At 43.1% G+C, this 16,469-nt stretch overlaps 1 protein-coding gene across 1 annotated transcript; it reads right to left on the bottom strand.

The window, feature by feature from the left end:
• Nucleotides 1-4,104: 4,104 nt before the first annotated feature.
• LOC146599129 (uncharacterized) lies at nt 4,105-16,224 on the bottom strand. Its single transcript, XM_085299131.1, has 3 exons — nt 15,834-16,224; nt 5,577-5,693; nt 4,105-4,208 (listed from the first exon to the last, which is right to left on the bottom strand). The coding sequence occupies exons 1-3, from the start codon at nt 16,222-16,224 to the stop codon at nt 4,105-4,107; spliced, it is 612 nt and encodes a 203-aa protein (XP_085155257.1).
• Nucleotides 16,225-16,469: the final 245 nt, after the last annotated feature.

The following is a 16,469-nucleotide window of genomic DNA, read 5'->3' as shown; positions in this document are numbered from 1 at the left end:
GCTAGCAAGTCATTTGTTGAAGGAAATGCTGTGTGAGAAGTGCAAGATCTAGCTGTGTGTGATCTGCGAAGCTCTAGAAGAGAATGTGTGGCTCCATTTGTAGGCCTGGTCCAAGGGGAGCTTTGAAGCGTGGTGCCTATACACTCAGTTTGCACATAATGAGCCAGTTACGCATGTCCTGAAACCTGTCCTCTCCATAATGTGTGTCTAGTGAATCCAGCACAACCAGGATTTACCACTGCACGTGGCCAAGGGAGATGCTTGCGGAAGCTGCTGGGCAGCCACTGAGTGTCCAACTGRCTCTGCTGCCCAGAACGGATAAGGGGGTGGCCGGACAGGATAGCAGGGTGCTGGCATGAAAGTGGGCTTCTCCCATGAGCCTGGGCCACCGAGTGTGCTGTGGTAGCTGACTCTAGGAGCATACTGGTTAATACTGCTGCAAATAGTCCAGATCCTGGCATAKTCCTTCACTTTTTTTGTTGCAGAATTGAGTAGTGGAGATGCAGACGCTGACCAAGCCTTATGAGTTTTAAGCTAAATATAAAGTGACTTGATCGTGGCAAGCACATAAGAGTTCAGTAAATGTTTATATTGATTAAACAATTAACAAGAAATGCAAATCCCATTATACTAATCATTTTTATATTGCTTTCCTGCTCTCTCTTCTTCCTCATTCTCCTCCCCTGAATGTTTTTCCTCAAATGCAATAAAGACAGTGAGATTTCTGACCTGAGGGTCCTAGCCACCTGACGCGCTTTCCAGGCATTCACTGTGGAGGTGAATAATACCTGCACGCTGGGATCTGGCTTCAGTGGAGCTATCCATGTGACTAGCCACTGCTCRGGAGAGTGAAGTCCCTAGAGAACAGCATGGAAAAAAGAAGAGGTATGGCTAGTGTCAAAATGACTACTCTGAGGTGTTTAACCTGTGGGATGCTGTATTACACTTCTTTTTTTTTTTTTAAGACACCTTTAGGCAGCTAGGAAGAAAAATGATTAGTTTTAAGATTCATTATTGAAATATTTTGGAGTGGTGAAATAATGTGGGGTTTTCTTTTGGGGAGGGGGAGGGGTGTTATTTTTTTTTATTTGGGGTGGTGGTTGTTCATGTGACCAGGACCAACACCACTGATGTTTTGGTTCTGTTGGGGAATAATGTTTGCCACAAGAAGGCCAGTGCTGCACTCTCTTAAAAAGGCAAGCAAGCAGAAATGKGGTCACGGGATAAAGTGCATGTCTTGGGTAAGCTGTTGCTTCTGTTTTAAGGTGTAGAACAGATGATTTGGTTGCTACAGACTTATAGCCCAACTACAATTTTCAAATGGTTCAGAAAGTGATCCATTTTGAAGAGTATTGTTTGGATTTTTTTCATGAAAAGTTTCCTGCCAATTTTTCATGTTTCTGAGAATATGTCTGATTTTAATGGCAAAATGCTTGGAGTGGGGACTTCTGAAAAGATAAAGGCAAATTTTTGGATAAGGTTCATAGGCTATAAGATCAAGGTACTTTGATTTTGTTATATGTTATTGATGAATGTTCATGAGTGTTTTAAGGATTCGAGTCCCTATTGCCTACTAAAATTGAAAGCAACAAGGCATTCAAACCTCCTAGTCAGCTTTAGGAATCTCCATCTGTAACATCAGTGTTAGTTTGGTGCAGCTAATTTGGGTTAAACACACTTCCAAGAGCAGTTACGCTATAATTTATCTCATGGTAGCATTGCCTTACAGTCATAATTTTATGCTTCTACGCAGCAGTTCTTTGTATCCCAGTGGACCTGAAAGCTTTGCAAACAAGTGTAGGCWATCTTAAAGTCTTCAGGCAAGCAAAACTTCCTTTGGAGTCTTCTGGAGCTTTGTTCACACAGTCTGTAGAGTCTGCAGAATTACTATTGCACGTACAAATGGGTGTCCTTTGAGCGAAGCTCGCTTTGAGGGCAAAGCAGTAGCCACTTAACAGCCCACACAACGCCCACACAGTAGTTYGGAGGAGAAAATGATGAAGGTTATCATCTGAAATTGCACACACAGGTTATATGGCAAAATGTGATTACTCACTAAGCAAGTAGAGAACTTYCTGTCAAAGCAGATTTTCAGCTCAAAATTGGGTTCTGACTTTCCTGGAAGACTGCAGTATTGTCATGATTAATTCAATGGATTACTTGCCAAATACATAAAGGCTGAAACCTCAGACTTTTCATTCAGGAATGAATGAATGACTTTAACACATTTTCTCCCAGTACTTTGGCGATGGGTAATTAGAATGCTTGCTTTCAGTCTCACTTGATATTAAGCTGATTTAATATCTCAAACTGTTTTGAATTTTTCTCCTCTCTGGACCCAGCTCCCTGGGTAGGTGACATCTCATATCATTTGAACAGTTCTGGGTTGTGGCTTTAGATAATGGAAAGCAAGTCCTAGTGTTTTTCTTCTCAGCACAGTTCTTCCTTTATTTCATTTCACTTCAGATGGGCTTTTTCCTGTATATGTTTGTATCCCAGTGTGTACAGCACAATCTTGTACTGTACAACTCAAATTCAGTGCCCCCTTCCTTACTGATCAGACTTGCAAGTAAGTTGGAGACCTGTCTCAGTTCAGGGAGTGCTTTCCATCTTCATCCATGGAGTTTTTTGTTGTCCTGCAACTGAAGTCACTGTTCGTAATTGTCCCCTGCCAGGAGCTTGTCAYTGTTGATCCCAGCTATTTTCCTTCTTTATAGCGTCTTTTGATTGTGGTGTTAAAGTATCAACAAGTATTGCTCCGTGGGTTTCCTTTCCTGCAGGAAATGCATTTGGACAGCTTTAGCTTTTTGGTACTATTGAATAATTTCATCTGACTTCATTCWGATTATCATTTTATTGCATTACCTCCCTTATCTGCAGTACGTCACTGCTTCTACAATAGCCGTTGTAGGCTGGGGCAGAATAGACTGATTTTTTTTTTTAATTATTTCCACCCACACATTCAACGTAGCATCTACAGCAAGCTTGAAACTCATAAATGTCAATCTAAAGATGCTACTGAGATCTGGACACTTGAAGGTAGAGTTTTAGGTGGAGAACTGGAATCCCTCTGCTTGAGCAAGAAAAGAACAGATCAACCAGTGGGGGGCGGGGATTTATCGTACTCCTTATCTTACTACTTCCCTTCYCCATTTCCCCCCACCTCTCAAAGCCTGGATCAATAAAAGGGTGAATCACATGAAGCTCTGGGTGCTTTGAATCAGGCAGGGTGTCGGGAAATACATCATTTCAGTAATTTTTGCAGCTATGTGCTGAAGGAAATGTAGTGCAAGAGTCATCAGAGCCTGAAGCAGAGATAATACAGGAACAGGGCAGAGAWGAGCCAGCAACAAACAGGCTGCAGGATATTTTTGGATTTTATACTTCAAAAAAGCAACTACTGTGCCTTTTAAATTCAAATGGGATGCCAGAGAGCAGCTAATACTCTGCCTAAACATTGGAGGCTGGGATTGACCAATCTCGTATTTGCTGCCAATCTAAATCTGCTCTGACTGCAGAGCTTGGAGAAAGAYTTGCTTGTCTATCCTTACCTTGCCTAGCAGCAGGCTCAAGCACTGGCTGTGCCCCATTGCAAGGAGAGCCCTTTCCCTTTGCTCTCCCAGGGACATTGGTGGCCATACTTGCAGGGCAGAACAGAGCTCCAAGTAAATACCCCACACTGAAGCTAGTGACAGACCCCCAAAAGTCTTCTGTCAATATCTGTATTTATCAATTAATGTACACTTGAGTTGCATCGCTCTAGGTGACATGAGACTCWCAAATACGTGAATATGCTCCACTACTGATATCTGTGGTTTTACAGCTATTTAGGATGGTGTTTGCCACATAGTGGAACACRAGTCAAATTTGGTGGCCTGCTGCATGTGGCTGTGCCTCAGGACTGGCTCTGCAGGACCAGATCAGTGCAGAAAGGAGGCAGCCATCAGGCACTGGTAGGCTGGAGTGGGCCAGAGGCTGCTCCCAGGCCCATTCCTACCAACTGAGCCACGATTTCCTATCCTAAAAAATAGAACTGGTGTTGAAGGGGATGCTGGTGAGCTGTTAGGGGCCTGTAGCTAAGCAATGAGCATGCTGTCTCACCTCTCAGTTTTTGGACTTCACCAGGCATGCCAGTAACTGCAGACCTGTTGTCTTCAGAAAAGTCAGTGTCCAGTTCAGTTGRCAAAGAAGGACTGTAACACAGAAGGCTGCAAACGGGAAAGTTCCTCTATTTAACCACTGGCCCCATAACACAAAGAAATGTTAATCTGTCCAGGAGAGCAAATTTCTCTACTACCACCTTTATGGGCTTGGTATTCCCAGAGCAAAGAAAGGACAGAGGTGCTGTTGTCCCTCTCACTCCTGTCCCAGCCCCAATGGCCCAGGCACTTGGAGGTGCACCAGGACTGAGAGCAAGGTCACAGCCTTGAGACTCCACCTTCTCCAGATGGTTTGAGTGAGCTCTGTACCCTTCRAATGGGAGATGGGTAATGACAACCAGCAGTGGGAAGGTAGCAGGGTGGCTACAAAAGCCCCCTACACTGGCTGTCTGGGGACCTGGAGCAATATGGAGCCRTGGGGTATGGAGGGTAATGGTAAATGAGGTGGTGATTCAGGGAGCTGGGGGACAGGTTTCTCGCTTATTTACCCCACCTATTTTTGTGATGCATGCCATATCAAATGCACTTCACCTAGGAAAGGTAGGCAAGATGACCATTTTTTTTCCTGTTTCATGAAGGAGAGCTTAGCTGCCTGCTCTTACAGCTTTGCATAACACACTTTGCTCAGAAAGGAAAGTGTGGAAGCTCTGCAGCCAGGCATGTCCCTTTTCTGAGGCCAAAGTCTGCCTCTAGTATYGAGGCTCTTACAAGCCCTAAGAACAATCTCAGGTAGTGGCAGGTCTWGTAAAATTTTATTTTACAAGTGATATTTATTTCTATGATAAATCCCCTAACTATAGGTGAATGGGACTAGTAAATAAATAGGTTAAAGACCCACTGTAATTAGCAGGTTATTTATATTCAGGAAATCCTTCTTCCTACTAACAACAAACCTCTTCCTTCTGCTGTAGCATTTGTTGAATCAATTATGTGGAGAACTAGCCAGGAGGAGGAGTCCTCCCTGTGGATAACAGGCTAGTGCAGCCAGCTGCTGAGGGGCAGTTTGGTTACAGGAGCCGTGGGCTGTTTGCGTTCCAGGAGGAGAGAGTTTGAATGGACCCCAGGAGAGCAAGAGCTTTGCAGAACTGATTCTGCCYATGTTGGCTCTGGGGCTACCCAAGTGTTCCTGAGTGCAGGAAGGCCTTGTCTAGGCTGGGAGAACAAACATTTACAATATGTTAGTTAAGTTTTGAACATGCTTTTAAGCTGGCTATGGCCAGCCCTAGTGAAGAGCGAGCCACAAARTTTTCAAAGGTATGAACCCTCCATGAGATGTTTAAAAACAGGCTTTTAAAACCATGTTAATGAAAAGGCTTCTTGACTAAGGCTTTCTCTCCCCGTCTTCCCCCCATGTAGATGATATGTGAGAAATGCAACATATTMAATTAAACTTGACTGCTACAAACTGCTTCCCACCTGGAGCCTTAAAAACTTTCTTCCATTTGTAAGAGGCTTTTCTCCCGGGTAACCTGTTTGTGTGCAATTCCTGTTCTTCCCATATCAGGATTGATGGCTTCTTCATCCCATACATGCCTGCCAAATTAACAGGATATGAGCTATGTTAACTTCAGCAGTTCATTTTTGAATTACATTTCTCTGGGGGGCATAATGGGTACAGATTAAATATTGCCATGTGCAACTATTTTTAATTAAAACCTGAATGTACTGCACTATGTAACAGCCCCCTAGTCTGACAATTGAAAAGGAAAGGCAATATTTTGCAAAAGCTGCAGCATTGTAAATAGAGCTGATTGAAAGACAGTTATTCTTTCCTCCACGCTTTGAAACTTATTACAATGTCTCATTGGAGTTTTCAAACAGCTAGTGAAAAATAAAGATTCAAGTTGTTTTTATGAAAGCTTTGGAAATGCCTCTTTCAGCTATACAGAAGCTGCACAGAATAAGTAAGAAAAAACCCTACAGTAAGAACAATCTAATGCACTTCAAAAGGCTCTGCAACACAGTGATGTCAGATTACTTGTGGAAGGTCAAATCAATTATGATCAGGCAAACTTAGCAAATTACTTTTCTTAGAATCAAAGYGAACAAAATACTTTCCAAGAAATACTTTTCAAGAAAAATCAAATGGCAGTTATTAGAAAATCATGACTCTGYAGGACTTGTTCTGTTTAAGGCACTTACTCCCTTCGTAATCAGAAGCTGTTGCATCCAAGCATCATGCGGGGACAAATTCAGCTGTGGTTCAAGTCTTCTACTCTGTAGGGCAAATGAATCATAACTGGGGCCTGTTTGTCTGTGGAATAACTCATAATCTTTGAGAGGTGGTTTTTATCTGCTTGCTTGATAACCTTTAAAATAAGGAGTCAGGGGGCTCTAGCCCATGAGAAGGCAGTATCTGCTCAAGGGGTCATATTTCCTTTAAAGCTGGTGGCTTCAAAGTTGTCCCCAGATGGAGAAAGGGAAAAGGGTGATCACTGCRTAGAGATTTGATAAAGGCAACTGCCTTCCTTTAGGGAAAGAGAGAGCTGGAATAAAATTTTAAGGAAAAGATTTTCTTAGTATCCTAGCATGAGCCCAGAGAGAKCCAAGTGGATTTTCCCCGCTAAGAATCTGCCTTCTCTGTGCTGTGTTTGGCAAAAGCTGTGAACAGCTCTGCAGGCCGGTGCCGGAGGTGCTCTGCTCTCCGTGTCGGTTCAAGCTTTGTGAAAAGTGACTTGGACKCAGCTGCTTTGCTTCATGTCTATGCTGCAGTGTAAGTCTTGATGTCATTCTCATCTATCAGCATTTTCCATTAATAGAAGTGCCATGCCAAATACTACGAGCTAAACGCAGTCCATGACGCATCGCTCTGGGAGCTGACAGAAAAGACTCTTATTCTCTCTGCTTGAGCATCCTGCCTCTSTGCTTCTCAGAAAACTGAGATAACACTTGAAGTCTTACTTCACCTGCTTCCATGTTTTGGCTGCGGAGTGAGTTGCGGTTCTGCATCACACAGTGTGACCCTGTGTGACTGACACAGGTGGACRCAACCTGTGCTCCGGACCTGGTGGCATGACCGAAAATATCTGCTAGAGAGGTCTAAAGAGAAACACAGAGCCTGCGAAGGAAGGAAGCCTTCTCCTTGTCAAAACTCCAGCACACAGTTTTGGGGACTTTACTTCTGTTGCACAATGAGAATAGTCACTTTAAAAAAGAATGTCATTTATTTTCATATTTCTGCCTATATTTTTTTCTGGATATTTTATAAGTAACAATGAAGTTTACTGTTCTTAAATGAAACTGGGATGCAGAAGAAGCAAATGCTTCCTGCCTTTACAGTCTGCCTGCTCGATAAATAAGTCAATGCTSTGTGTGTAGTTATTGAAAACTGGAATTTTCCATCAGTGTTTATTCATTTGGAAAAAGTGGTCTCCAAAAATTGAAAGWGGGGTGGAAATTTGAATTTCTGATAAGGTCTAATAGCTTTCCTAATTCATTGTGAGTCTAACATGAGAAAAGAGAAAATGCTTTTTTAATATATGTAAAAATGAAACCGCAAAGGTGACTAGAGGCAAGGAGCAGAAGGCACGTAACCTGGAAAGAGTTTTAGGTTGATGATATCTCAATTAATTTGACCATTTAAAATGGGTGAGTGGCAGGAAGTCTATAATGGAGAATAAGAACCTGGGCTTTTATGGTTAAAGGGTGGTTCAAACACAAGATGGCCTTTGGAGGCTAGAAAAATCAAAACTTTCAGGGCTATTTATTTTTTGGCATGAGTCCAAGGCTTAAACAGACTTGAGTTGCGTATATTGTATTTTCACCTTTAGGACTGGGGAGCGTTTTGCCTTTAATSATTACAGCAGGCAAAATGGAAYTTAAATGTGAAAATTAAGAAATATGGGGGAAAGCCTTACGTTCTACTTCCCCTTGCTCCATGTTAAGAGCCTTCCGAAGTGTGTAAGCACCAGCTGAGTATTGTGCAATTAGTCATACAATCATACGTGAATCTCTAACCACTGGGGATAGCCCTCTGGTGTGATGTGCTTTTACATAGGAGGAAATACAGTTGTTACTCATTATTGAAAATAGGCATTTGTTATTCATCAGCCCATTCTTTTAAAGAGTTTACCCCACCTAGTTTGGAATTCAACACAAATGCCACCTCACCTAGCTATTCAGTAGGATGATTTCACATATTTCAAYATGTGAAATATGAACCAACAACCAACCAAAGTGAGGAGAGTTCAGAGAGCTCTTAAGKTTCAACCAGGGCAGTGAATATTTCTGAATAATAAATGCAATCCCAGAAACCAGGGCAAAATGCTTGAGAGGGGAAGGAAAGCTCTGGTGTTTGGAGAATTTGTGTGTAACAGAGTTTGGTAGCTATAACAAAGAATCAAGTCTAGGAGGCTTTTCCGTAAGTGTGTATGATTCAAGAAACTTTTTGAAAGGGGTTGATTTAAACCTCTGGTGGCAAACTGTTGCCTGGTCTAAACTGGTACATTTCTGTTGAAGACAACGTTACTAAGTCATCTTACCCAGGCTCACACCATACACGGTGCCTCTCGGGCATTTCCTCCCAGGGCATCACCATGGAACTGGAGGAGCAGCTTAATGCTGCCAGTGGCTCCTGGGTTGAGCTGACCACAGGCCAGGCCACCCGCTATGCTGCAGCAATGATTTACCAGCTGAACAGACAAATTTCAAGAGAGTAGATAAAAAAAAAAAAAAAAAAAAAAAAAAAGATCCCTAGAAGTTCTGTAACAGAATATGTATATTTTATGCATAGGGAATTATTTAATTAACAAAGTATTTAACTTTTATGTGCCATTCAATCTTGCTGCATTATTTAAATTAAATCTGTAACTGTATATTCTTAGAACTGTTTAGGTTTTCATCTCAAGACACTAATGTGGGAAGCTGGAAGTCCATGTAGCTTTTTCTTTTTTTTCTCCTATTGGTTTCCTTTCCCTATTAAGACTGTCCTCTGTTTTCCTGAAGGGTTGGGATGAAGGATGGAGAAAAAGAATAGAGACACACTCGCATACACACTCCAGATTTTCTATCTGACAAGCTGTATTAATCTGTAAGGGAAAAAATAAAACTGTAGAATTCATTTGGCTCTAATCTTGGTATYTTTCCAAAATAGTTGTCTAGTAGGGAACTATCCAACTGTGGCTAACGAGAGATAATGACCTGTTTCTAAACTGGTGCAAAGTTGAGCCCTGGTTTTGGACATTTTTACATTGGCATAAAGGTTGTGTTACATCTGTGAATGTTTCCAGTGACTTACGGAATCAGAGATTAGTTTAGCATCAYGTGAAAGCAATTAATATAGTGAAATATGAATAAAAATAATTTACCAGATAATTTTGTTTCTATTTTATCTTGCATCTCTAACCCTACCATCACCACTGGAAATGGCAAGTAAAAGTCCCCAACAAGAGTAGATAAGAGGGTAAGGTTAAGCAATTGCATGAAAATGTATGGATCATTTGTTTTATGACTGTATGTCATGAATATTGATATCTCTCTGGTGATCTCTTAAATATATATTTATTTGTTAGTCTTGCGTGGTTTAGTGATTTATGGAGCTTGGAAGTGAAACGCTTGTCTGGATTTTGTTGTAAAATCAGCTTACATGATGGGAATGAAATTCATAGGAACAAAACTGAGGTCAAACAAGGAGGACATTGCTTCAGAATAATACAGGGAGCTTATGGAAGAACTTAGAAGCTGATAAAACATGAGTAAAATGATCCACTCTGTTCCTGCCATCTGCAAATTTAAGATTCGGGAGAAAATGAAAAAAAAAAAAAATCCAGGGCAGTGTACAGCTCTTGTCTTGTACTTTCTTTAGTAATATATACACATGGCCAGTATCAGTTCTGCATGCAAACTAATAAAGTACCTACTTCTAAAAGATAGCAGACCAATATGCATTTTTAATTATTGATTAAAGCTCTTGATTTGCAAACAGAATTCCTCAGCCCAGCAGTGGTAAAATAATGAACGAGTAGCTGAYGTGCACAACAGGACTCCCAGGTACCTGCTGAATTTTGCAGCAAGCTGAGCTCACTTTTCACAGCTCGGCTCCCGTTTCCACGTGGTTGCCTCGCTGTTTTGTTCTTTTGAAATCTTGATAAAATTCTCCGGTCTGTAAAACACAGGTTGGACTTGCCGACCGTACCAGTCCCCGCCGGGACCGTGACTTGTGGCCGTGTGGAGCTGCGAGGGCTCTGCTGCACCAGCGTGCCCAGCCCCCTGCGGCAGGCAGGAGCAGGGCCGGCTGAGGGAGGTGCTGGAGGGCTCGGTGTTTCGGAGGTGCACCCTGGGGGCCGCGGGGCCCATCCGTCAGCGCGGGTGCTGGAGAAGGGCGTGATGGCAGCAGCGTGATGCAAGGGACAGAGGTTTCTAACCCAAACTGGCTCTGCTGGCTGGGGATGAGCAAGAGGTGGGGATGGAGGAGGAGGAGTGTTGCTGCAGCTTTTGTGAGATGCATAACTCTTTAATCACAGTCTTAACGTGTACAGCCAGGGGCCTCGGCTCTTGGCAGAGCAGCTTTCAGGCTAAACAAGAGATTTTGAAAAGCCTTTCAGGGAATTACAAACTGACTTCCCATGGAAAACCCATAGGGTGTAGGTGCATAGCTGCTTCTGGGGAAAAATTGTACACTGAATATAGATTAGGCATAGATTCTCGTCTTAAAAAAAGAAAAGCTTTGAATAGGAAGCTSCTTTTCATCCTAAAATAGCTCCTACCAGCCTGTGGCATCAGAATGAGAGCAGTTTTCTCTGTCTAGGCTGTCACACAGACCTGACTGCAGCTGTATCAAAGTGCTTCTCTAGTATTGATAAATCCCAAGAGAAAGGAAGGCAATATAGTTGCAAACTAGTTTTTCAAAGATGTTTTTGCATTAACTATATTAAAGGTATAAAGGTGTAGCTACAAATATTAGGCATTTGACTCATAACTCTAAGCATAATCATTTGCCGCTTAGGAAATGTTCTGATTCATCCGAGGTGGCCTGAGCTGTTGTAGCTGAGCCAAGTTAAATAATACAGTACTCYTTAAAATTGCATGAGTATGTGATTTCATTTGCCTTATTCATTGATAATTCCTATTGCTTGGTAGTTTATTGCAGCAAACGACTATCATATTTGATCGATCCTTCTCTGATTTGCCTGAGACTGGCAGATTGTTGCGACTCCTCTTTCTCTGTGAATTTAGGAATTTTGGCCTGGCCATTTATCCTCATGTAAGTGCAGCACAGAAGAGTGAGTGAGGAAGGATTAGCTCTAATTAAATAATTTGAGCTACAGTACTGCCATCCTCAGGAAGAAAAAAAAAATCCTGCAGTGCTGCTGCAGCACARTGGGTTCGTTCAAACAGCTCTCTCGTGTTGCGGCACACTGTAAGCCCTATTGCACAATTGCTTGATCATAAGATGGCTCCATGAACTAAACTATGACTAACCAAAAGCAGGTGGATACTGAGGGAGAGGTGCAAGGCAAATGAAAGCACCAGCAGAGCGTCCATCACTACTATCAGCTATRACATAGAGCAGCAAAAACCGCCTCTCCTTCGGAAGAGGTGGAGGCAGTCCAAGAGGACATGGGGCTAGCAAAAAGCCTTACTGCTTCATATTGCTCTGCCAACATTTTGGGACACAGCCTTTAACAAGCCACTGCAGCTGTGGACTCCATCCCTTTCCCAGAATTAGCTCTACTTACTGCTGCTGACGTTACCAYCCTCGCTGCTCTGCTTACAGAAGAGATGGCATGAATGCTTCTTGACATACAGAAGGAAAAGATCTGATGGATTAACTTATTTAATTAGCTCATTTAATGATCCAGGTGATTTTGCTTGGACTGACTTAAGAAGTGATTGTAAAAGGCACTCTGCTGGCAGTCTCATGAGGATGAGAACAGGTGGCCAAGAATGACAGTCCAGTATCAGTGACCAGCATAGCTGCATAGTCAGCACTCTCTAGGTCCTTGGGAGTCTTCAGAATGAGTTTCTGAGAGCAAGCACTTCTGCTGATCTGAAGCACCACTGTGAAATGCAGGATGAGAAAGCATCTTTCAGATAATGGGGCCTAAGATAAAATGGACATTAACTTTATTAATTTTCATTGCTTATCTCTGCACTTGTGTAAGGAAGGTATTGTCGTGTCTATTTAGCAGATAAAGGACAGGGAGAAGCTGATAAAATACCAAAAAATTCCATAGCGCTCGTATCTTAGTGGAGATGAAGGCACAAGAAATGAAATCCTGGATCTATGAAAATCATCAGGGCTTTTACAACCAACTTCAACATAGCAGAGTTCTGAATTAACATAGAGGCTGTACTGTGCAGCCAGAGGCACAGCTCGCAATGAATGTCGTGTCTCGTGCAGAAATCTGAGACATTACAGAGGAATGAAAGAAAAACAAGGAAAGGGAAAGCAGACAGAAGCTACTAGGATGAGTGATGGTTGGTAGCACAGTGTGTTGTCCTGTGAGGAGGAGTTGAGAAAAATGTGACAGGATAGTGGGGAGAAAAAACTGAACGTTCCCCAGAATAAGGGTAGAAAGGAAGAGTTGTATGTCCCCCAAATCCTGTGCCCCTATAGCTGCTCTCTGCATGTGTGTTGGTGATCCACAGGCTAGCAGCTGTTATAAAGGTTGRCAGAGTTCAGCATGGAGTGCAGAAACGATCAAGGGAGATTAAAGACACAAAGGGAAAAGATAGGATCTCTCAAGGCGCCAGAAGTGTTTTGGATACAGCAGAAGAAAACCTTAGTTCAAATAATCTCTACAACATGTGTAGGCTGAGATTAGACGTAAACTGCTGAGACAAGATAGAAGGGAGAAACTGCTGTTTAAGTCAAGGACTCTAGATCTCTGGCTGGCAGGGCAGGTTCACTGGAGAGCCGTGTGGGCCTTGCTCTTCTTGGCAAAGCCAAAGGCAACTGACCTTTGGGCATGATRCAGTACTGATTTCACTTAGCCCCATCTGTTTTGCTTTCTGTGTTTAGTTAGCTGCAGCTCRTGGTACTGTGGCAATTGTGGTTACAGCTGTTTAACCAGACTAGACCTTTGGTGGTCTGAAGCCCTCTCAAGTCACCTTAGGTTGTCAGTCTGTTGGGCCTTGCCTGTCTCTACTCTCTTTTTTTTTTTCCCCCTCCTTCCCCTGCTCCACCCTCGCTGCAGTCAATACCGACAGTCACGAAGCAAATGCCGRTCTTTCCAGGCAATGTGCCCAAAGAGTAACTCGGCCACAGCAATTTCTCAAGCACCTGGATCCCAGAGTACCTGGACATGATGCCAAGAACTTGGTCAATATTTGGTGGTATAAGCCCAGGTCCTGGAAGTGAGCAATTAAGACTCATTCTCTCCCTCTTTTTCTTCTTGGTCACAGAGAACACTTGACCTGGTTTATGATTTTGAAGGGGAATTGACTTACATTTATCTGAATATTTATGTTAAGGTTTCTTTGTGCCTAGTAACACTGCATCTGTTTGTCCTGCTACCGTRAAATAGATCTCAATTTTCAGGTATGCTAACAACTCTGTGGGCCTGCACAAGGATAACAAACACAAGATTTTAATCATCACAAGCCTATTAATTCTAAAATGAWCTGGCATTCTGTTTGCCTTATGTCATTTTGGAAAGCGTTTAAGATGCATTTCAAAAGTTGTGTTTGTATCAAACAAATGTCTTTTTATTTACATTAGGATTTTTTTACCACTAAATTCGCTAGTCAGATGGTTTATAACAATTTACAAAAGCAGGCATGAATGTTCCTCTGTTCGGAAACCAAAAATTGCATACATAAGTGTGCAAAAGACATCTTTAAAAAGAGAGTTTTTTACTATCAGTCAGATGGCAGGTGTTCACACTTAACCAACCCATGCCAAAATATTACTAAAAATTTTTGTGGGATAAATATCAKCATTTACAAGGAAATCCAAGAAAATTCTTGTGAGACTTTTATTTTTATTTTAATTTTTTGCTGACATGGTGCTTTGATCTGCCACGCAACTGGGTCAGTGCGTGGGAAATACATTTCAACATCTATATCTGTGATGTGAGTACTGTGCAAGAGAACCTAAATGTAAAACCTCACAGATCACTCAGTAGAGGACTTCCCCCTCCTCCCCCACCACCACCTTAAAAAAGCCTTGACTTGCAAGAGAATTCATTTAACAGTGATCAAAGTAATCTAAAGCTGGAAAAAGCAATTGTTGATGGCTTGTATCCTTAATGAGTTAAAACAGCACAGGCCTGCTGCTGTCACCTGCTTGTGTGGAGCCCCGCTGCCCAGGAAGGGCCCAGTGCCRGTTCCCGGAGAGGGAACGTGCTGGTACCCAGCCTGGTGAACTGCTGGGCCTTGCCCACAGATACAAGCCGCTGGAAGCTTCTGAGGAGAAAAGCCGTGGGAGATGGTCTGCCCCATGGGCTCACCAATAGTTAGAGAATGGCGTTAGAGCCGGAATGGATGGGAACGGGCTGGTGTTTCCTACTGCGTCTCTAGATGGGAGGTTCATGGCGTATACTTTAATTTCTTAAGTCCTTCCTGTACAGAGCATGGGAGCACAGAGAAAATTTTCAGTTCTGGGTGGCAATACCAAGAGTTATTTCCTTCCATCTAACTGACCAAGCAGCTGGTGAGCAATGGGTGCTCTGGGAAGTCTTGGCTAAGTGGCTCAGATAGCCAGCGAGAARCTACAGGAGAAAGAACAAAGAGGACAGGGGTGGATAAGCAGGGGAAGAAGGAGTTAGTTTGGGGAAGCAGGGAGAGAGCTTCACTGCTCAGGCTTAGGTGGGATATACTGCAGAGGAGAGGGTTGGACTCCTCTCCAGTAACTTCACCGCCCTGCCAGCAGTGAGGTTACAGCCCTCCCCTGCAGGACTGGGGCTCTCAAACACCAGCCCGAGGAGGTACCCCAGGATGGGCRTGTGGCCCTAAAAACACTAGGAGCTGAAGCTGAAATTTCTGTCATTCTGAAGAGAGAGAAAATTAGAGGTGTGAGGACAGAGAGACTGCTGGATAGCAGCGTTAACTCTGGTAGGACGTAAGGCAGTCCACCCTTCAGCAGTTTTCATCTTGCACCTAGAAAGGCCTGGGGAGACTGYCAAGCAGAAGTGCTCGAAGAAATTCACTTCAGGAGGCCCCTTGCCTCATATGCCGTCCCAGGTGAGGTCTACAGGTTGTTCTTAGTCTTGTATGCCAGCAAAAATGGCAGCAGTGAGGTTCAGAGAGAGAGTCGCAACCTGTCAGTCAAACCTCTGACCTAGYTGTTCCTTAATGAATCTCACAACAGGCAAAGAGCAACCTCAGATTTTTAATCCAGAAGGGGCTAATAGTCAGACACATTCCTTCATCCCTGGTTACTGTCTGAGTCTCTGCTCTCCCATGTTCATTCCTGTGCTCTCTCTTCACAATGAGTCAAGCCCTCTGTGCCTTGGCAGGACCATCTCCCATCCATATCTTGGCCTATCTTACCTTCTGCTGGGGACTGAGGTCTACTGGGGCCCTCCCCAGTCGTAAGAGCAGGATCTTTCCCCTGGAAAAAGCAAAATGTTTGTTTTGCACAACAAAAAGCAATGCAGTTAGCATGTTTATAACCCATTTCCAAAAGTATTCTTGCCTTCCTAGTTTTCTGGTGAACTAAAATGCTCTTACAGTCATATGCATTTTGATTTCTCCTATAGGCACAATCCACAATTTTGCCCTAAAAATTACCTTTCAGGGATAAGTGGCTTTCTACGAAGTTTTTCATTGTCTTCTGATACTCATCATCAGTCATGTGGAGCTGTGCTATCTCGATGTTTGGAGAGCACTCTTCCTTCATAGCTGTCCATTTCTCCTGAGGCCAGTATGCAGCAGACACTCTAAAACCGGCTTTATCCAGGTTCCTTGCAAACATCCTCCCAATGGAGCTGTTGGACATGAGGATTACAATCGCCCTCCCTTTTACATCAATGTTCCTCTCCACAATTCCAAAGGAGAAGATAACGAAGCAGGTCAGAAATGCAATGGAAAGGCATACAAAGGCATAAAGGAGGCAAGAGAGGGACATTGCGAGCAGCAAGTCTACGGCCAGCAGGAAGACCTGTCGGAAGAACGCCGTCATTTGAAGAGTGAGCTTCTTCCTTGCTCACAGACAAGCTAAGAAATTTGCTAGCAGTCACAGTGTGCAACCATGCAATTATAAAGCCAGGCGTCATTGCGAAACATGCAGAGGCAAGTCAGAATCCCACAGGGAGGATGAATCATTATCCTGGATATAACAACAGTGGAGGTTTCCAAACTGTACATTTTGGGAAAGTGCTGCTCGTGGTGTTTGTCTTTGCTGTGCATTTGATGCTCTACTAGACT

Source organism: Rhea americana, unplaced genomic scaffold, assembly GCF_003343005.1.
Source record: "Rhea americana isolate MKP2758 unplaced genomic scaffold, rheAme1 scaffold_146, whole genome shotgun sequence".
Classification (NCBI taxonomy): Eukaryota; Metazoa; Chordata; class Aves; order Rheiformes; family Rheidae; genus Rhea; species Rhea americana.
This window is presented reverse-complemented; position numbering and strand designations above follow the sequence as displayed.